Genomic DNA, 21,898 nt, shown 5'->3' on the forward strand with positions numbered 1-21,898 from the left:
GCTGTTCTTCAAGCAATCCTTCCTGTGTTCATTTATTTCTGGACCTTTAATTGAAGTTCTCCTTTAATCCTTGGCATAAAATAAAGCCTTTGAGCAACTTTAGAAAGCGTGACAATATGCCAGTTAGTTACATTATCTGGTGTTTGCCCAAATTGCCCATTCGGCCATGCTACTGATGCATGCATGCGTGCATGTCTTCTTTCAGCAGCAGATGGCGCTGTTGATACAGTAAAAGATGGCATGTACCCACCAACAGATGGCGCTGCACGCCATTCTATTACTGAAAACCACAAACTTTACTTTTTCTTTGGGTAGCAAATCTAGCGAATATAATTATTATAAAAAATATAAACCAGAATCATTTTGAAAGAACCAAATATGAAGGGTAAAAGCTACTTTTTCTTATTTTTATCATGCTCAATATAATTTTCTGTACATATAAACAGTGACACTAATAGCAAATCTACTGCCATCTTTAAGATCTTCAGACCTTTATGTTATTCTGGTCAAGTGTGTGAACTGATGAAAGCGTGAGGAAAAAGCTAGAAAACAGTTCGTTATAAAAGCTATTATATAACACACAGGAGACTGAAATCTCAATACACGTTGGTATCTTTTATTATGCAAAGAAACATTTACAGACCGTAGAACCGACAGAAAAATCTCTGGGTGTTAACTACACATTTACATATTTTATAATCAGTGCTGTTTATATTTCTGAAAAATAATCACGGATACTTAGAGAGGATCATATATGACACCACCATGTCCCTTTATATTGTGACAAACTATTGGACAATAAATAGTGAGTCATAAATCATCCAACTGTGTAATTTTATATGGCGTATCCTCTAACCATTCGGTGTATATCTTATATTTGTCTCTACCCCAGTGACACTGAGAAAAATATATACGTTCTGCGTATGATAGAAACTGTAACTACATAACATTAAAATATGTAAAATTTCCATGGCACACGTAAGATTTCTGAAACAAAATCAGTTTACATGACAAACGCAAACAGTGTATCTATTTACAGTAGCCACAGGCTCAAACAAAGTTACAAAACTGGAAGTACAGTATAAAGAGAAGTTCAATTTGAAACACCTCCATAAAACCCCAGACACTTTTGGCCACGTGACCAATTCCACAAAACTGGCGGAAAAATACAGAGCACTTGACGCTGCGCCTGTTTCATACAAGTCGACATCAAGTTTTCCCTCAGATCCTCACTCACATCCACACTCACAGCGAACGTTTAGAAATCTGCTTTTGCAGGTATTTAATATGTGGTAAAGAAAGAACAAAATCATTCGGAACTATACAAATGTTCAACGGTAACAACACCACTACTTCATTTGTAGTATAAACTTTGTAACAAAAAGAAATGAGAACATAACCAGAACAAAATAACAAGAACTTTTCATCAGTCATTCGTCTTCTAATAACGGCAAAGCAGCTTGTTTCAGACAACACAAATCTAGTTAACACTGAAGTTTGTTGAAAAAAACAAACATGCTTTCTAAAATGCCCATACATTTTTACAAATTTATACAAAATCAGGTATAACAAATCAAAAAAATGACAGCCAATCATTAACTGAAATAAAAGAGGCAAATTTTAAGACCAATAAATACCCAGTGTGTAGCAATATGAAATTATATATATTGCATGACATTTTAAAACTTCATTATTATTATCAAGATATTTTGCCCCCAAAAAACAGGTGAAAACATAAATAAGAAAACGTCAATAAATAAAAAAAACATGGTTAGTAATTCTGGTTTGAAAGAGTGCACGGCTTTAAAAAAAAAACAGATTTATTTGAACTGCTCTGGTATGTGTCCCATTTGCGACTGCATGCTGGTGGGAGGGCTGGAAATGCCTTCGGACCAGTCCGACATATTGGAATGGGGCGAGGAGCTGGACCACTGGTCGGGCGAACCCGGCGAGGGTGTGAGGAAAGGGTGCTCGGGCACTTGGAGTTGGTGGTTGGGTGTGTTGCCATCCATAGTGGCCGAGTAACTGTGCTGGGAGGGCGGTGTTAGGAACTGCGTGCCGGCCATGCTGGGACCCAGAGAGGACGGGTTTAACAATTGGGTCTCCTGGGGGATTATCGTATGGAGGGGCATGCTGTTCCCGGTGCCCTGCTGGAGCTCCGGTCCACCCAGATCACCGCTGATGAAATTCTGGCTCACGCCGCTGGGGTTGGAGCTCTGGAGCTGGATGCCCGGCTGCTGCTGTCTCTGTTGCATGTTCTGCTGCATCTGCTGCATTAAACGCGGCTGCACGGTCAGGTGCGTGTTCTGCATGCCTTGGTAGTTCATCATCTGAGATAGGGTGGCAGCGGGGTGGCCGTTGTGGAGAGACGTCATGAGACCGTGCTGGTTGGATTGGTGGCCTGAGGTGTTCCTCATGACTCCGAATTGATTCGGCTGACCCATGCCGCTGTGTATCCGACCGAGCCATTCGCACTGGCCGTTCATTCCAGACGATCCGTTAGAGCCGGCCACCGGCAGATGGGTGAGGCGAGGGAGTATCGGGTCAAACTGCATGTGCGTCAGGTCTTGCTTGTTGGTCATACCCAGGTGATTGACGCCCATGTGGGTGTCTGAGATTCCCTGCAATTGATTAAGTGTCATAGAGGGTGATTGTTGGAATGGTGATGTCATCAGGGGCGGCGAGGCGACGTCTGAAATGTACCCGTGGGGCGACTCCAGGGAGTCCACCGGTGAGAGCACGGCCGAGCTGTCTAACAAGTTTCCCTTCCCGTCTTGCGGATTCTTCTTCTTCTTGACTTTCATATCCTTGCCGTCCTTGCACCCGATGCCTTTCGCGCTGGGCTTCCTGGGTTTTTTGCTCTGGGTGGAGGGTTTCATGCCTCCCATGAAGGCGTTGGGAGAGCAGAGCGGTGGAGAAAGGGTGGTGCAGATGGAAGCGCTGTGCATGGGGGGGCTGCGGACCAGGTTGTACTCGTCGACGAGCCGCACGATGTCGTGGTGCATTCGTTCTTGAGCGATGTCTCGTGGGAGACGGTCCATGTGGTCGGTGATCTCTCGATTGGCAAAATGCTCGAGGAGAACTTTGGCGGTCTCGTAGCTTCCCTCCCTCGCTGCCAAAAACAGAGGGGTCTCCTCCTGAACATGGGAAACAAACATTTGTAAGCCAAAAGCATTTTGGTGTTCGGTTGTCAATTTTGGTGTTAGCGAACTTTTCCTTATCTTACCCCGATTCACAATGGTAAGCTTACGTTAATCATTGAAGCTGTTGGGTACATTTACTTTTAAGAAAAGTATGTGAAGTAACCTGTAATTTTATGTTTCAAACAGAGATGGCGATATAGAGGCAAACATTGAAGATTGCAGCTTTAACTTGAAATCTATCATAAAATGTGCACTGTACGTCAGATAAAAGAGTCTGCCCAATCTCTTAATGTATTGCTGTAAAATGTCTACAGTAAATCTTGAAAGTATAATTTTTAGATACCATACTATCAAGTGCTCTTACCTTATTGTTCTGCATGTCTTTATTTGCACCGTTCTTTAGCAACACCACAGCAGCATCCACATTATTTACAGCAGCTGCCCAATGAAGAGCAGACTTGCCTACAGACAAAAAAACACACAATTGTAAAACATGTGACAGTCAAACAAAACCTCACTTTTGGACACACTGAGTCAACTGTTAGTCGAGAACAAGGGAATTATAAAACATTTCTGGAAATTTAAATCAAACATCAGGCGCAATATAATTTGAAAACCTTTGAAATGTTGCCTCAGCAATAAACTGAAATAAGTTTAAAGGGATAGTTCACCTTCAAAATGAAAATTCTGTCATCATTTACACGCCCTCTTGACATTTTAAACCGGTATGACTTTCTTTCTTCTGCACAACACACAAGAAAATATTTTGAAAAATGCTGCTATCAGAAAACCATTTGTTTTTGGTTACCGACATTTTTCAAAATAACTTCTTATGCGTTTTGCAGAAGAAAGAAAGTGACACAGGGTTTAAAACAGGGTGAGTAAATGATGACAGAATCTTCATCTTGAAGGTAAACTATTCCTTCAAGGCACAAAAATGAACTAAAACAAATTAAACTTATAAAGTAACAAAAAAGATCAACAAATACCATAACTCATAACAAAACTATAACGACTCTGGTGGAGTATCTAAACGTTCTTAAATATTTGTTTCTTTCAAATGTTTACCTATGCTGATTTGCACATTTCTAAACCAACTCCATGAGGTGCATTTGGGGATGTTTTTAAAGATGCGTACAGTATGTACAGTATATATTCAAGGTATTTGTGTAACTAGGAAAATACTTGTTATAAAAATAACCAAACGCTAAGAAATATCATGATTTTTAGTTTATCGCTTATTGGGTTTAGTCTTATTTTAAATCCTTTTATGTCACATTGAGGTCCCATTAAAAGTTTGTTAAGACCCCTTAGATCTAAAATAAATAATCATTTAAATGCTTTAGTTCTATCAAGAAATTCATGTTGTGAGCAAATATTACCCTTGTGTTAAATGACATTTTTAATATCAAAATATAAATTCAATCATACCGAAATCATCGACAGCGTTGACATCAGCGTGGCAGTTAATGAGTTCCTCCACCATGCCCTCGACCGCCAGTCTCGCTGCCAGTATCAGAGGAGTGGTGCCATCGTGCATGCGGGCGTCTAGGTCTGTGGCACGGTTACGAATCAAAATCTGCAGCATGACAAATAATAGAAATATTACTGAATTAATTTGATTCAAATGAATTACATTCGAGCACATATACATCACACTGCAATTCCAACTCGCACACCTGGAAAACTCCCTGCGCATCTGCAGCCACTGCAGCGTGTAGAGGAGTTCTTCCCATGTTGTCTTGGATGTTGGCGTCTGCGCTGGCCTCCAGAAGTCTTTTGGCAGCATCAGAGCGGGCGTAGCGGGCAGCCAGGTGCAGGGCGGTCTCACCCGTACGGTCCGTCTGGTTGTGAAGGTTGGCGCCTTGGTAGATGAAGTCATTGATGACGTTGGTGGTGTCTTCTTCTTCCTCGCTGTTTCCTGTTTCAAGTCCTCCCCCGCTGCAGGAGGCGATCATGAGAGGGGTAAAGCCATCTGAAGAGGAAAAAAAGAATTATAGTATTCCGATTTGACAATACATTCAATGAATTATATTGAGAAAAGTATGCATATACATTTTCATAATCATTTTCTAATTTGTTTTCTTAATTTCTCCTAAAGAGCTGTAAAATGTAACCTCCGAGCAATACATTCTCCTCTGACTGAGGCTTGTCTGATGGCAAACGGACACATTTTTTTTCTTAAAGTGAAGTAACAGACGCCAAGGAAACAAACAAATCAAAGTTGGATTTGATGCGTTGCCTTTCCGAGTCACCCTAGATCACTTCGATAAGGGATTTTAATGAAGCGTGGTGCTTTGGTAAGGCCGGGGGAAGCAGGCCGGGCTTTGAAATCTCAATCGCTGGTAAAACTGAGTATCATCATCTCTGAGGAGCTGTTTTCTGCCCTGACTTCGACAGGGGCTTCTCAGCTTCAAACGGACCGCTATTCCCAGATCAGACCTGATTTGGTCAATTTAAAAACATCAATCCCCAAAAAAGGAAAAATCTTGCGAAAGAACAGTGTTGTCGGGGTATATCAGTGCTTATAAAAAGGCCGTCTGAGCATCTCGTACTGTGTTTTCATTAACAAAACACATGTAAGCTGCATATTGTAAAACAAAACAAAAAAATCTTTAAAACTGGTTAAAAAAATTCACACCCCAGGATTTCTAGCTCGCAGTCAGAGTCTTTGAAGTGCACTTCTGTTCCCTCAGGGCCCTGAGCATTAACTCCTACTTAAATCTCCATTCAGTTTCTCAACCCTGCGCTCCACGCACATACACATTGCGCAAACCAGAGAACAGGTGTAGTCTATGAACAAAGACACCTACTGCATTGGTTCTCAAAAAGAAATCAAAACGAACACGACCTCCTCATCTTTGTAAGCTAGACAAGTAAAATTATTTTCACCGCCTTAAAAATCTGCAATATTCTAATAAATAAATACAAATTACAATTTCTTAGTCAAACATCTAATTTAAGGTACGAGGCATATTCCTGCCTTCTGATTAATAGGGCTATAGTTAAATACATAGTTATATAATGCATTATATTATTACATTAAATATAATTAAAAAATGTATAATAATGATAATAATAATATTAAACAATAAAAACTACTATAAAATAGTAAAGGATATAACAGTATATAATTTAATATTTGTATATACAAGATAACAACTACTATAAAAATAATTTAATAATAATTAATAAATGCACTATATAAGTAAATATATCTAGCATTATAAATAAAATAAATAAATTATATATATGTGTAAATATACAAATATACATTAAATTCTAAAATATATATACATATAAATATACAAACATTATATATAATGCTGTATATATAATAAATAACTATTGTAAATGTATATTAAAATTCGTTTAAAATGATATTACGCAAAATATATTATCTAAAAGATTGTGAAAATATTGTAATAATATAACAACGGCCAACCTGGTCCCCGGACATTGACGTCCATGCAGTCGTTCTCTATCTCGCCCTGAGGAGGTGTGGGCGCAATAGAGGGAATGCGCAGGTCAGCTGCGTCCAGATGCTGCTGCGTCCATTGCCGGTGGTCCGTCTGATCAACTAAATCCAGCATCGCCTGCACCTCAGACTGACAGAGAGAAAGAACACATTCAAAAACCTGCTTCTCCAGTGAGTATTACTTTAATATATTATTTATCAAGCAATTTATTGTAAATAAATGTGGTTTGCTTGATTTGTCTCATCATAGAAAAATATGAAGGGCCACCTTGAAGTGTTTGGTGTCCATCGTTTCCTCCTCGCCCCATTCATTCAGGTTGTCATCCATTAAAGAAATGTCGGAGTTCTTCAGTGGCCTGTTCACACAAAAATGTCCCATTATACACATTTCTTTAAGCACTTTATAAACGTCAGTCAATCAAACCCAACCAATTCCATCACATCAATTCCAATCTTAATTCAAACTTCCAAACTATTTCATGCCACCAGATCTCCAAAGATGCCACGGCGTACTGACCTCAAACCGACGGAGTCTTCGCCGACCGGCTCTCTCCTCTTCTTTTTGCTCGGCTCGCTGGTCTTGAAACCCTCTGGAAACCAAAGTTGGCCGTGTTCACGGCGACGTTTTCGAGAGGCGACCATTCCCACTGCGACAAAGGCCAACAGCGCCAGTCCCGCCAGAACCACATACACCGGGTACAGCTCTAAGGGCGGCTCCTCGATCCTGCCTGAAACAAGAAGGGTCGACATTTCAGACCCACAAAAGTGCGGGATGGCGCTACAGGTCCGGTTCCTCGTGCGAAGGTGAGGAGCAAATCGCCTCGTGTCGACGGCGGACGGTAGATGCGCGTTTGAGGTAATCAGAATTGCTAACCGCTCCTCATCAAAAAGAACGAGCTGGCAAATAAGAAACGAAGGAGGAAAGAAAAGAGGGAACTGAACACCTCCTCTCCCCTTTCTCAGCCCAGGAGACAACTTTACCACTTCTTCTTTAAGGGGAAAAAAAGAGAGGGATTAATGAACTTCAAATTACTGCGCACACTTTAAGCTGTAAAGACGAAGGATTTATTCGGATTTTCGAGATAACAAAGACTCCCAACTTCTAGCACACTCCCGATCAATTTTTCTCCTCCCGCGTTTTTTTCTGGGCTCTCTCCGCTAACGATTTTGAAATGATAAACTCTGCTCACTTAAACCCTTGGAGATCTATTAAGTCCTGCTACGTTCAACGAGGTTAAGGTTGTGCCGGCCCCCACCATTTCGGATGTACGTCGTGCGGACGTACGTTAGAGTATCTCGTCGGGACAAATGAGTGTGTATCAATTAGCTATTTTGGTGCCTGAAGCCGGTGGATTTGGCACCAGACTGCGGCATTGATTGTTCAGTCCGTCTGATGCGCATACGCTTCATTGTTATATGGAAGAAACACGCAAACTTCAAAGCCATCCCTGTAATCCGCTGTAGGAGGCGGCTCGCGGTGCAGGGTTAAAGGTTGGCGGTGGTGAATGCGGTTGGAATACAACTGAATAAGATGGGAGGCCACGCTTGATTGAGAGAATTATGGGAATGCGCTAGGCACGCGACGACGCTTGTGCCTACCTGAGTGGTGCACGTGTCCGTTTAACACTCACTTGTGACCGCCTCGATGTAGTAGGGCACATTCAGATTCCCGCTGGAAGCCAAAGCTCCGAGGAAGGCCGCCACGTCGTTGGTGTTCTGGAAGCACTCGGAGGTCTGCTGGTAGCATTGACGGTTGTCTATCTCCAGGTACACCACAGAGCTGATGGAAAACAAGGATAAAATGAAGCAACGTCACTAAATAAGACAATTGTTACATGAGGCCTGGATTCTAGCACCCGTAACAGACAGAACTAGTTACAAATAACATTCATTCTCGTAGACACATGCTCATATTTTCACATTCTTACCCTTTGATCTGCATGCTGTCCAGCTCTCTGCGTTTTCTTCCTCCTTCCACCACTATATTGTAGATGCCGTTCTTCACCGAGTTCAGGACATTACCGGAAGCGTCTGCCCAGCTGTCCAGAGAGCGTTTGATGTTGTGCTTCCTCAGCTCCTGCTCATTACCGTAATACGGGTAGATCATGAGCTTTCCCTTGCCGTCGTTCCGGAAAACCACGTTGGTGTGGAGAACCCGACTGAGCTCCCGCAGAAACCCGAAGGAGTTGTTCCGGAGCTGGTCGGGCATAATGTGGACGACGAGAACTAGGACTCCGGCGGCTAACTTTTCGGGGACGTTACCGTCGCAGTCCAGCCCGTCCCACTCGCACTCGGCATTGTTGCAGCCCTGGTCGCAGTGGCCGTCTGCATAGTGATCTTTGCAGTATTGGTCGTACAGTGGACTTTAGGAGAAGCAAAAATGATTAGAAACAGACTTGTAGTATTATTTCTAAAAGCATAAAACACCACTCACTTGCACTGGCCTTCCAGTCTCTGGCAGTCAAACCCGTCATACAAACATCCAGCGTTGTGACACTGTTCATCACACTTCCCGTTGTTGAAATAAAGCCAGCACTGCAGCGCGGCCGAGCAGTTCTGCCACGGGTCGACGAAGTTCAGCGAGCAGTCCCCTCCGTCCCAATCGCAGGCGTAGTTATTACAGGTGCTGTCGCAAATCTTATTGGCCTTCTTCTTAAAGCACTCTGGTACCTCGCAGCTGACCGTCACCTCAGGAGCGGGCGTGATGTCTCGGCCTGTGCCACCTGGGAAGCTGTAGTCCAGGATGTGGCAGAAGAGGCCATTGAAGCCGGTGGGGCAGATGCAGTGGTGGTACTGAGCTTCTGAGATGTACTCGCAGGTGCCTCCGTTGTAGCAGGGGTTGTTCGTACAGTGTCCTTCTGCGGGATCCTGGCACTCGGGACCATTGAAGGCAGGGGCACACAAGCATTTAGGGCTCTTTTGACCGGAGACACAGGTACCGCCATTTTTGCAGTGGAGGCTGCCACAGGTGTGGGCGTCGTACTCACAGGTTGAGCCGGTAAAACCCTATATGAGACACACATATATGAGTTGAACATTTTGATATTGCTCTTTTCAATCCAATAAAGATAAGCAAGTGTAAAGCTGTTGCCCAAATGTGATGTCCAACTTTAGAAAATTGACGCCTTTGAGCTTTATTCAAATATATTATGAATTATCTGCTGTATCAAAAACTGTATGCATGTTGTGTAGCAGGACAATGATTCAACAAAATATTTATACCATTGTAGTCAATGTAATAATATTTTTTGTTAGGATTAAAAGTGTAGTCTGTGTATGCTTTTTATTTTTTACGTATTTTCTGCTATTAAATCAAATAATAGGAACTATTAGAAAAGAATAGAAAAATAGAGTGGATATTTCCAGTGAGCTTTTTGATTTTCAACGTATTTTTTGTAATGTCTTTTTTGTATAATATGAAATATTAGAAAAACAAGGAAAGATTAGAAAAATAGATATTTCCAGTTAGTTTTTGATTTCGTATTTATTTTTTTACCTATTTTTTGTATAAAATGAAATCATATCAAATATTAGAAAAACAAGGAAAGAATAGAATTTTTTTATTTCCAGTGAGCTTTTTTGATTTTCTGTATTTTTTACCTATTTTTTTGTAGAAAATGAAATAATATGAAATGTTAGAAAAACAAGGAAAAAATAGAAACATATATATTTCCAGTGAGGTTTTGATGTCCTGTGTATTTGCTTACCTATATTTTTTGTATAAAATGAAATAATATGAAATATTAGAAAAAAATTGCAAAATAGATATATAAAATCAGAAGTGTTGATTCTGCACACCTAGTAGACGAAATAGATGGCAAATTTCCCAAGGCAAAAACATCCTAGTAATTTTACATGTATATTTTCTTTAATAAAGTGTCTCATTTGCATCTCTTTTCTAAAAAAAACTTTAGGAAAAACATTTGGAGACATATTGTAAAACTAACATAGTTGACCCAAAAATGAAAATTTTGTAATCATACAGGTTGGAAACGGAAGGCGGTAATAAAGTTTCGTGAAATGAAAAAGATCTCATATAAAAGCATAAATTAGGACATATGATGTAAACCCGCGTATGATCCTCACCGGTGGACATTTACAGATGAAGCCATGAGGAGTATTACTGGCCACAGCACATGTACCTCCGTTCCTACAAGGCTTTCCCTTACACCCATCAAATACTTTCTCACAGCGCTGACCTGCGGAGAAACACAAACATGCTCATGTTAGCTTGTGTTACAGAGAGATGAGACACAGAGAGATGGTCCACAGTTGCTTGCCGTACCCGTGTAGCCAGTGCGACACTCGCAGCGGTAGTTATTCGTGAGCTGTGTGCAGCTATGTGTGCCCCGGGGGTCACAAGGGTTGGACAAACACTCGTTGACGTCGCCCTCGCAACGTTCCCCGACATATCCTGGCAGGCAGATGCAGTGGTATCCGCCCACTCGGTCCACGCAGCGGCCATGGTTAAAACACTTGGGCTCTTGGGTGATGGGGTCGGTGAAGGGCGTGCAGTCGTCAATGTTGATCTCACAGTGAACACCTGAGAGAGGAACAGAGAGAATTGGGTTATCACAAACTTATTTAACCCTGCTAAACAAAATGTGAAACCAGCCTTGTTTAAGTTGTTTAGTTAGACACAGGAAAATCTCAATTAAATTGCCAATAAGCCTTAAAATGGTTAAAAGAAAAAATATTTTAGGGCCTTTATTTTGATAGGACTGTAAAGGACAGACTGGAATGTGTTGGGCAGAGAGATAGAGGAGCGGGACCGGGAAAGGACCATCGAGACGGGAATCGAAGTCGGGTCGCCGTGAGCGAACTGGCGCTATATGTCGGCACTCTAACCACAGGGCTATTGGCGCCGACGAAATTAGATTTCATTTGAATTACAATGATTTAGAACATTTTATTTCTTTTTTTAATTTTAAAATATATTTATAATTAATATTCCTCAATGATTTCGAATTTGACATTTTAATTACAATGATTTAGAATTTTCATTCCTTTTTTTAACATTTGACACATATTCATAATTAATATTCCTCAGTGATTTCGAATTAGAAATTTAAATTACAATGATTCTTTTTTATGTATGAAATATATTTTTTATTATTATTCCTTAATCATTTAGAATTTGAAATTAAAACTACAATGATTTAGGATGTTTTATTTCTTTTTAATTATTTTTTAAATATATTAATATTAAGTATTCCTCACGTCTCTCGCCTTGCAATGCATTATGAAACTGTGAAACCTTTTGGAGCATCACAACGACAATGCCCTGAAATGCTGCTTAGGTAGGCAACACACTAGATTCTAAAGCTAGTCAAACTGACATAATGCACTACGCAAAAAATTCCCAGGTTATTAATTTCCATTTTATGAATAAAAACATCCGTCTATAAGATAAGACATTTCCTTTCACATGCATGACTAGATCTATCAGAAGGCGAACGCCTAGGCCTGCTGATTCCTCATTAAGAACCACCGAGATCAGCGCAGAAAGCAAATGAGTGAAGGAAGTGATGGCTGACCTTGTGTTCCCCGCGGACAGGAGCATTTGTAGGTATTGATCAGGTCGATGCATGTGCCTCCGTTCTGGCAGGGCTGAGAGAGGCATTCATTGATCTCCATGGAACAGTTCACTCCATGATAACCTGGCACGCACTTCAAGAGACGAGAGCGAACGAATGACAAACATGAAACAAGGCCCTTTCTGTTTACTTAGCGGTTTCTTTCCTCCTTGCAAAACAAGCAATTCTTTCACAAAGAAGAGAGATTTACATGTTAAGGCTTTAATGATTATGACACCTTTGAGAATGGAGTCTGCGGAACCCCTGTTTTGTTACTCTGGCTAAGTTAAGGCTTTGCCGTTCTCCTTAACCAACAAATATTCACTTACTTCGCAGGAATAGTCGCCAAGGTAATCCGTGCAGGTGGCTCCGTTCTGGCATGGATTGGGAATGCATTCGTTCACCTGCTCCTCACAATAGCTGCCTGTGTATCCAGCCTGACAGTGACAATAGTGTGTGTTTCCGGCGTCCAAACACTGGCCGGAGTTACGGCACAGTCCAGCCACCTCCACTCCTGAAAAAAAACCCAATAACTTTCTACAAAAGTGCATTTGTGAAGTAATGAGAGGGATCTGGGTGGCATACAGGCCCGAGGCACAAGAACACATAATAAATGTACCTTGCTGTTTGGCAGCCACTTCACAAGAGACGCTGGGGACATCGCAGTAGAGACCGGTCCAGCCCGTCTGACACTGGCAGCTGTATTTTGTACCACTTTGTCGACAGAAACCTCCATTCTTACAGGGAGATGGTTTACACCAGTTCACCAGCTCCTGAAGATCAAGTATGAACTTTTTATACAGTCCTTAGTTAATATGTCAATGCAGTCCCTCTAAAAGTACTGTATATCCCAATTTTATTTATATGTAATAAAAACTTATTTCATTGTTTTCCTTTCATTAGTATTAGTTTTAATATCTATAATTATTGATAAATTAGCAATGGATTGATTCATCAGTTAATGATCAGATCGATCTTCTGATATTTATCCATTTTGCAGTCAAAGTAATCAAAAAGCCAATGCATAATGTATATCTATTTTTAAATCTAGGGGAAAAAATGTATTATATCTGTTTCACCTGGCAGTTGTGCCCGTGGTATCCCTGAGGGCAGGTGCACTTGTACGTGCCATAGCTGTCCTGACAGGTGCCTCCGTTCATACAGGGTCTGGAGTCGCACTCGTTGATGTCATGCTGGCAGTAGTTGCCGGTGAAGCCCGTCGGGCACAGACAGGTGAAGCTGTTAATGCCATCCACGCAGGTGCCTCCATTAAAACAAGAGCTGGGTTTGAAAAAGAAACATTGATTACAAATCTGTTAAAATATCAAATCTGGTAAATTAATTAACAGTAAAAAATAGTTCTTTAAATCATTTATGATGATTTAAAGCTGTCAAATCAGCGGCACTATCATTTGTTCACCATAGGGGGCGCTAGTGGACAATTGAGGAAGAAGCCGTTTTTGGTGAGATGATACTTTAGCATGGCAAGGCCAGACATGAGCTGACCTAAGATCAGTAGTGGTTTCATTTTAAAGATACAGATTTAATTTTACAATTCCTTTTGTTAATTTAAGTAGAAAATTACCATATACTACTGTATATACAAACATTACTATTAAAGTCCCAATGAAATCAATATTAAAGGGGTTTTTTGGAGATTTTAGTTTGAATATATTGGATATCCATCAACTATTAAGCTCCAAAACACTGACAAAATTAGCATTTAGAAGATTAAAGCTTTTAAAATACAGTCTTTAACTTGCACTGATACATATCAAAAAACAATTTGACACCATTTTGCAATTCAACTTCTCATTAGATTCCAGACTGTTGTGCAAAAAGATCGTACATGGTTGTTTAATTTTGGCTACTTGTTGTTGGGTATGTGTCAGTTACTGTTTGTTTCCATCATTGTTAGTTTCTACGGAAAAGAATTTGAGTTTGTTTTGTTGCCTCGTCTTGGTTGTAACAATTGCTTGTTGTATCCAAAACATTAACTGTTGTTAGAAAAGGTCAATATTTACCCTCAAATCTACATTTACATCTATACATTTGGCGGAAGATATACATCGTGCAACCCCTGTAAACCGAACTTATGACCGTAGCTTCATGAGTTCTCTGAGGAGAAATGTTACCCAGATCTTACCTCTCCGTACAGTCCGGCGTGTTATTCTCACAGTGTATCCCACTAAATCCAGGTGGACAGGTACACGTGTAACTGTTCACACAATCCGTGCAATTTGCACCATTTTTACACGGGTTGCTCTCACATTCGTTGATGTCTTCCTCGCATCTGTTGCCCCGGAAACCGGGGAGGCAGGTGCAAGTGAACGCGTCCACCCCGTCTTTGCAAAATCCTCCATTACTGCAGGGATCTGGATGAAAACATAGGACGATTTAACAAAGAAAATCACTGTAAAAGTGATGACGATATAAAACTGGAGGGGAAACTCACTAGGTTTGCAGTCATCGATATCCGTCTCGCAGTTGCGGCCGGCGTAGCCGGACTTACAGCTGCATTTGTAGCTGCCTATTGAGTTTTGACAGGTGGCGTCGTTTCGACAAGGGTTTTTGACGCATTCGTTGATGTCGACCTCACATGTCTGGCCTACAGTGCAAAGAATAGGTTTTCAACACGTGTGCAAACATATATGGAGTCAATTATGCATGAGGTTTTAAAATGACAACCTTGCCATCCTTCAGGACACACGCAGGAGAAGCTCTCATAATCCTCGGATTCTTTGCATACGCCTCCATTTTTACATGGCTTGGGGCTGCACGGAGCCAACAGGGTCTCGCAGTTCTCACCTAGGGGATAAAATGTCAAACTAAAAAGAGAATTTTTTCAAAGAGAAACCACTATGCAATAAGCTTTTCTAAAGGATTTCATTCAAGATTTTTTAGGCCTTAGACGTTTTTGCAATCTCAACGGCAGCAAATATAGAAGAGCAGAAGTTTCTCTGCTGTAGATTAGCCTGTCAGTCCTAGCAAGCAAAGCACATTTGGTCTATCTGGTTTCCACGACGGCCGGCCCCTGCAGGAAGCCCGCAGGTTTTCCTGCCATTGTCTGCCCATTTGTGTTTCTGTGAGAGAGGAAGTCGAGCAAACAGGAAACATGACAGGCTGCTGTTCCCACCCTGCTGACATCAGATGTGTGTTGTTCTTGCTATAACGCTGTGGATTTTTCCAAGAAAGTCATATGATCTCGGCTCCAGAGGCAGAAAATCATTATCTGTTTTGTCAAATAACACCGTGAGAGGAAAGAATGTGTAGTACACTGAAAACACGTTTTCCTGTATGGTCACCAAAGATGCTTGCAGGGCTTACTGAAGAGCTACTGTCAACATACTGGAGCTTGTATGAGGAAGACGTGATGCCACTTCAGTCTACTTCACAGTGTAGCTCAGCATCTCATTCACACTGATTCTCAGACCGCATTTATGCATTTGGCAGGCTGTTTTTCTAAAACGAGATATAGTGTATTTCACTGGAATCGAATCCACAACCTTTGTGCGATGCTCTGCCAATTGAGCTACAGAAACACTGTAGCTACTTTTTTTAAAACGAAGCTATACTCTAAGTCAGGGGTGGGCAAACTTTTTACCTCGAGGGCCACATCATGTTTTCGAATCCTTGTTAAGGGCCGCATATTATGCGCACAATAAATTAAACCTTTTTTTATTTATTCCAAACTGAAATTTGATAAATACAGTAGAGTATGTACATGCAATTCCTTCTACCCTGCGTTTTATAAATACTTTAATATTGAAAAAAATGGCCAAACATTTGCGCACCGTCATTTAAGACACATTATTATAATAATTTACAGTATGCATCATTCAAACATCAATTCAGGGGCGTGCAATTAATCCCAAGGGGCCACATGAGAAATGGGACTGTAGTGGAGGGCTGAACCAAAAGGGTAAAAAAAATCATGTTTTATTGTTTTTTAGCTGTATTATTTAGTTATTATGCCTTAAATAAAAAAACAACTGCACTTTGATTGATATTAATTGGAATGCACAATAAAAATACATGGTGAAGTGTATTTGAAGTCATACCAGTGTAAGGTAGAAAACAGTTGCATTTGTATCCGGCTATGTCATCGATGCAGGTTCCCTGGTTCAGGCAGGGGTTGGAGGCACATTCGTTGATGTTAGTTTGACAATTCGGACCTAAAATCAAACATCACGACTGAGTTTGGACTGAAGGGTCGTAGAGAACGCCACACAGCACGTAAGAAGTGAACGATACTGACCGCTGAAGCCAGCGCGGCACGTGCAGACGTAACCGCTGGTCATATCCTTGCAGGTGCCTCCGTTCATACAGGGATTCGATTCACATTCATTATTGTTGATGTCGCAGTTGATGCCGCTCCAGCCCGAGTCACAAATACAGTTGTATCTGTCAAGCAAGATGAATGTTTTAAGGATTTCTAAAGAATTTTTTATCATTTTCATGAATTTAAGATGGTCCAAATTGGTCATTTACGGTCATTTTTTCCAACGAAAAATATTTTAGTGGGCTTACATAGATTACACAGATTATCTAAATGGATCTTGGAATGAAAACGCACGGGTCGTCCTGTACTAAAATACTAGAATATGTGTTGAAATAAAATCCATACCCATTGATTTTATCCTCACAGTGTCCGTGGATACAAGGGTTGCTGAGGCATTCGTTGAGCTGTGATTGACAGGTGGTGTCATGATAGCCCTCGCGGCACAAGCACGTAAACCCGTTGACTCCATCCACGCATGTTCCGCCATTGTGACAGGGATTGATGGCACAATCGTCAATGTTGATATTACACATTTTCCCTGCAAAAAAAACATACACCGGTCACCAAACCCCAAGCTATTTTAGTCACATCTGAGATAACATCAGGTTTCAACCCCTAATTCCTAACCAGACACCATTCATTGGTCCATTTCTTGTTTTCCATGAAATCCTAGGCTTACGGCCCAACTTCTAGCCTCGACTTGAGGCAGCTCCTCTATTCACCCAACGCGATGCCTAGCATAAAGGAAGGGGTTTCGTCTGTCACTCGTCTTTAAAGCGCCGGCCAACTTCCCGCTTTTAAAAGATCGACTTTCACAAATCTTTTCTCCTTTCAAGCTCCCAGATGTCCTGGAGATCTTTTCGGGCTGAATGGAGGAGAGGGGCGGCCTGCGTGTCTGCTCGGCAGGCGAGGGATTGAGCGGGACTGTAAACCAATACCGCCGCCCGGGCTGTGTGTATGCTCGCTGGCCAGCTGTCTCTCCCCAGCTGTCTCACCTGTTGAACTCTCTGTTTACTTCTCTCACATCTATACTGATAAAGACCTGGACTAAGTGTACCACCTATAATACAAAACTACTTCATTTGCATTTTCATAAATTAAAGAGTCACTCATGAGACAGGATAGCATGGTTTTGTTTCAAATCTTTAACTTTTCATTGCAAAGTCTGTTATCTTGACAATGAGATTTGAGATCTTTTATGGAAAGGACATATTTAGGATTAGTAAAAAGTATAGGAAACAGTATGTTGTTCTCCATTCCAAAAGCCCGAAATCAATTTCAGTCACTGTGGTGACTTCCACTACACTTCGCCACTGGACCACCCCCACTTTGTTAACCACACCCCCTATCTTCAAAACCCCGCCCTCCATATTAAGCCAACCTAAACACAGACATGGCTGAGAGCAAAAAAAGGGTTGGCTTCCCTGAAACTTTTTTGCTCTACAAAGGCCCAAGGGGTGTGTAATCAGAATAAACGAATAAACTTGATTTTCATCGTTGTCAATTTATTGACAATTTAACTGTCCAGTCTAACACAGGCTACGCCTGACATTACTCACCTGTGTATCCTGGTTCACAGGTGCACTCGTAACCATTTATCTTGTCAATGCACCGTCCATAATCACAGGGATTGCTTTTGCAGTCGTCTATATTAACCTCACAGTTAACACCTGCAATGCATAACACAGACAATATAAACATCTTTCCACTCAAAAAACGTAGTCATTTGTTAATCGAGCGTGTTGTAAATCGCATGGCACCTGCAGTTCCTTTGGGGCAGACACAGAGGTAAGCGTTCTCCCGGTCCTGGCATGTGCCTCCGTTCTGGCATGGCTGACTGAGACATTCATTTATGTTGGTCTCACACAGGCGGCCCGTGTAACCCGCGCGGCAGAAACAGGTGAAGGATGCCAGGCCGTCTTTACAGGTGCCGTAATGACACGGGTTGGAGAGACACTCGTCTACGTCGGTTTCACAGTGCTGTCCTGTGTAACCTAAAAACGAAAGATTTGTTTATTGTATTTCTTTAGACACTGACCAATTCCTTTTCATGACTTTTCATCACCAGTTGTTTTTGACTACGACTGAATTCGCAAATAGGTGCTGAGCGTTCAACAGAAGCGTTCATCATTCAACATAAATTTTATTAAACATAATTTTCTAAATAGCGCACATTCAATTAAAAAAAACTTTGGGTAATTTTTCTTGCATAAGTGAAGCAAATGTCTTTGTATAAACGCATCACCGTACCTTCTGTGCACTGGCAGGTGTACATATTGGGCCCATCAATACATTTGGCGCCATTTTTACAGGGGGTGCTTGCACACTCGTCGATGTCAAACTGGCACTGGCTACCAGAGAATCCTGAGGGCAGAAGCAGAGGGAGGTGAGGGGCGGGGTTAGAGGAGGGGTCATCAGAATGACCAGCTTCATTCCTTCACACTCATCTACACGCCCCAGCATTCAGTACTCTCTCTCAGGTTTTCAAATAGCCATAGTAAAAGGGGGCTCAATGGGGGGGGTTCACAACCAAGGGTATCAGACAAAGAGGAACTGTCTATTCAATGGAATGCCAAGCCATGCCGGTTGCCTCCTTTGTCTCGTAGAGGTTTTCCATCACAATGTGAATTCTCCAATCCAGCCTCTGACCCCCCCCTCGAGTCTGCCTCACCAAAAAAGCCCCTCGTAACCCCTGACCTCTTGCTATTCAACTGCGCCGTCGCCCCCAACATTCATGTCTTCTACTTCAGTTATTTTAATCCCTCGCTAAACACGTCCGCTGTTCAAATATACAGTCTGAACACATTATGGGCTACAAATCCATCAGTGCAAAGACTTATGGGACATATTTAACGCTTTGGGGCTACACAAGTTTCTCAACACAATGACTCAGATTACAATGAAATTGCCAGGGCTTTCCTGTGTGGTTTTTAAGATGTCCTGGGTGGTTGCTAGGATGTTGCTTGATGGTTGCCATGGCGTTTACTTAATGTCGGTTAAAAGAAACGGCTTGGTCCTTCCTTCAGTTTAAGTCTATGCTAAGTCTGTACAAGTAGCACAGATGGCATGGCGTGGGACTTTCCAAAAGTTTATTAGACAGGGTTAGGGATTTTGGTTAAATGTGTTATGCTGATAATCCTGACAAATAATTCCCGCTCACGTCATTCCCTGAAACCCCCTGGTATCTGAAATCAAGCTCTGTCGTATGCATCTTTCAAAAAACAGGAATTTTTGAGGACTCTTTGAAATGGCGCATTTAAAAAAGCGCCCATTGTGGTTGTCATGGATTCAGTGTGTACACTGGTGAATGGGAACGCGGCATGCTGAAGAGGGGCTCTGATTTCCATCTGAAACGGTGAAGGGGCCAGGCCTCCAGTCCTTCAGCGTATCACCTCCCAAACTGGGGTTAGAGTCCCAGAAGGCCCCTCTCCTTACACAACACGCCTCATATGGCACAACAGCTATGCCGCCTCCCCATTTATGCATGAATTCCTCTGTATCCTGTAATGTGCTTTTTTCCTAAAGAGACTTTTTCAAAACTCGTCTTTGATCCCGTTATGAGATGTGCGCTAAACTTTCACCAAAATTACTTTCATCTCACGGGAATTGAGAAAAAACAATACAATGAATTCTGGCTACAACAATAAAAACTAAATCAAATATTAAACATTGTCGTGCATTGTATAAACGTTTGCATTTGGAAACTTAATTTTTTATGCGTTTTATATTCACCATGTGCATTATACTTTATAAACAAAACTTTGGTAGAAACCAAGGTTATTATATAAAACTAAAAGAGAAATGTTGCATTGCAATGAACTGAAGTTAAAGTTCACCACTGAAATAAATCAATTGAAACTAAATCAAAACTAAACTAAAACTGAAATTCTAAATAGATTAAGCCTATATATCAATATACAAAATAAATACCAAAATGACAAAGGTGCATTACAAAATTGCTAAAAATTAACCTAACATATAAAAATATATATATAAAAAAACGATTTAAAAATGTAAACAACTACAATAAGTTTGGCACAAACCAGCACATTTACTTCCTGTAAAGCTGCTTTGCAACAATGAAACATTGTGAAAAGCGCTATTTAAATAAAAACTGAATTGAATTTAAAACTAACATGATATTGACAGTGTTTTGCTATTCATAAACAAAATACACCTCACAACTTATCCAAGCAAAAACTGTCTACAACTTTTCTGGAAGCTTCTCTATGGATTATTCTGGGCGTTTTAGCCGGGGCTGACTAAACCAGCCTCGGGGCAGGGATTACTGTTCTCCTCTCTGTTCTGTCCTGGGAGGTGATTGACCCCTGACGGCTCACCTGTGGGGCACTCGCATTGGTAGTTGTTGATCTTATCGATGCACTTCCCATTGTTGAGACAGGGCATGCTGGCGCACTCATCGGTATTGATCTGGCAGAAGAATCCCTTGTACCCTGCCAATTAATATAGGAGAAAAAGCAAGAGAATTCAGAACGGCTAAGAGATGCTGTCAGTGATTCTTTGGGTGTATGATAAACAGAATATACAGTAGGGCTGTGAGATATTGAGGAAAAATGCGATAGCATGCTAAATAATGCGATATTCGATATGCGATAGGATATTTCTTATTCTAAAATCAATTTAAATTGTATTAAAATATATTAAAGAAATTATATAACCAACATATATTTCACATTATTTTAGGAAAAAGAAAGCATCACTACAACTTCTGAAAGTGAACAGCCATGTTTTACTGTTGCACTAAACAAATCTGACATTTTGTAAATAAACAAAAATAAATAAAACAAATTTAGCTTCGCGGCGCGGATTGTTGATTGACTTGCGCCAGAGCACGCGCACGCTATCATGCACACGCACACATATCCCAACTAACATCCGCGTGCCAGATAGATACTATACTATCCGCATCGACCTAAAACTTTGACCATACATAACTTTCCGAAGAATTAAATAGCTCATTTATCGCAAACCATCGCGATATGCATATTGCGATATGCACCTGCGATATTTCGATCATTTCGATATATTGCACAGCCCTAATATACAGCGATTAACCAACAGTGTTACAATTCTAAGAAGCAGTGTTTTAGATTTTAATGTTATTCGTAGGTAATGACATCACCAATATGGGGGCATTTACAGTATAAAGAGCGTAGAGTGCTGCAGTGATGATGTATTTTGCCAGACCAACCCAAAAGTTCACACTGGTTCCCTCGACAAAAAGCTAATAGGGTTTTAACATGAGCTTTTGGATAATTGCAAAAATTAAGCTCTGCGATCAACAAAAGTGTATGATACTGAGACGTTTTGTCTATGAAGACAATCCTCACAAATGAATTTTGGAGCATAAATAAAACTTTCAACATCAATTTCAATGTCAAGATGTAAAAGCTTTTAA

At 41.0% G+C, this 21,898-nt stretch overlaps 1 protein-coding gene across 1 annotated transcript in view; it reads right to left on the bottom strand.

The window, feature by feature from the left end:
- Nucleotides 1-594: 594 nt before the first annotated feature.
- The window catches only part of notch1b (notch receptor 1b), a 43,878-nt gene continuing 22,574 nt past the window's right edge, over nt 595-21,898 (bottom strand). The window contains exons 9-34 of the mRNA XM_057359135.1: nt 20,820-20,933; nt 18,730-18,843; nt 18,240-18,473; nt 18,039-18,149; nt 16,825-17,017; nt 16,456-16,601; nt 16,259-16,372; nt 14,886-15,005; nt 14,653-14,805; nt 14,344-14,572; nt 13,277-13,478; nt 12,817-12,970; nt 12,527-12,711; nt 12,159-12,291; nt 10,907-11,164; nt 10,708-10,820; nt 9,056-9,627; nt 8,550-8,984; nt 8,253-8,401; nt 7,139-7,349; nt 6,890-6,977; nt 6,589-6,751; nt 4,823-5,118; nt 4,575-4,722; nt 3,508-3,605; nt 595-3,137 (exon numbers count right to left, since the gene is read on the bottom strand). Coding sequence (XP_057215118.1) covers nt 1,821-3,137; nt 3,508-3,605; nt 4,575-4,722; nt 4,823-5,118; nt 6,589-6,751; nt 6,890-6,977; nt 7,139-7,349; nt 8,253-8,401; nt 8,550-8,984; nt 9,056-9,627; nt 10,708-10,820; nt 10,907-11,164; nt 12,159-12,291; nt 12,527-12,711; nt 12,817-12,970; nt 13,277-13,478; nt 14,344-14,572; nt 14,653-14,805; nt 14,886-15,005; nt 16,259-16,372; nt 16,456-16,601; nt 16,825-17,017; nt 18,039-18,149; nt 18,240-18,473; nt 18,730-18,843; nt 20,820-20,933 — 6,050 coding nt within the window. The 3' untranslated portion in view covers nt 595-1,820. The remainder of the gene's footprint in view (nt 3,138-3,507; nt 3,606-4,574; nt 4,723-4,822; nt 5,119-6,588; nt 6,752-6,889; nt 6,978-7,138; nt 7,350-8,252; nt 8,402-8,549; nt 8,985-9,055; nt 9,628-10,707; nt 10,821-10,906; nt 11,165-12,158; nt 12,292-12,526; nt 12,712-12,816; nt 12,971-13,276; nt 13,479-14,343; nt 14,573-14,652; nt 14,806-14,885; nt 15,006-16,258; nt 16,373-16,455; nt 16,602-16,824; nt 17,018-18,038; nt 18,150-18,239; nt 18,474-18,729; nt 18,844-20,819; nt 20,934-21,898) is intronic.

The sequence above is a fragment of the Triplophysa rosa genome, linkage group LG2, assembly GCF_024868665.1.
Source record: "Triplophysa rosa linkage group LG2, Trosa_1v2, whole genome shotgun sequence".
NCBI lineage: Eukaryota > Metazoa > Chordata > Actinopteri > Cypriniformes > Nemacheilidae > Triplophysa > Triplophysa rosa.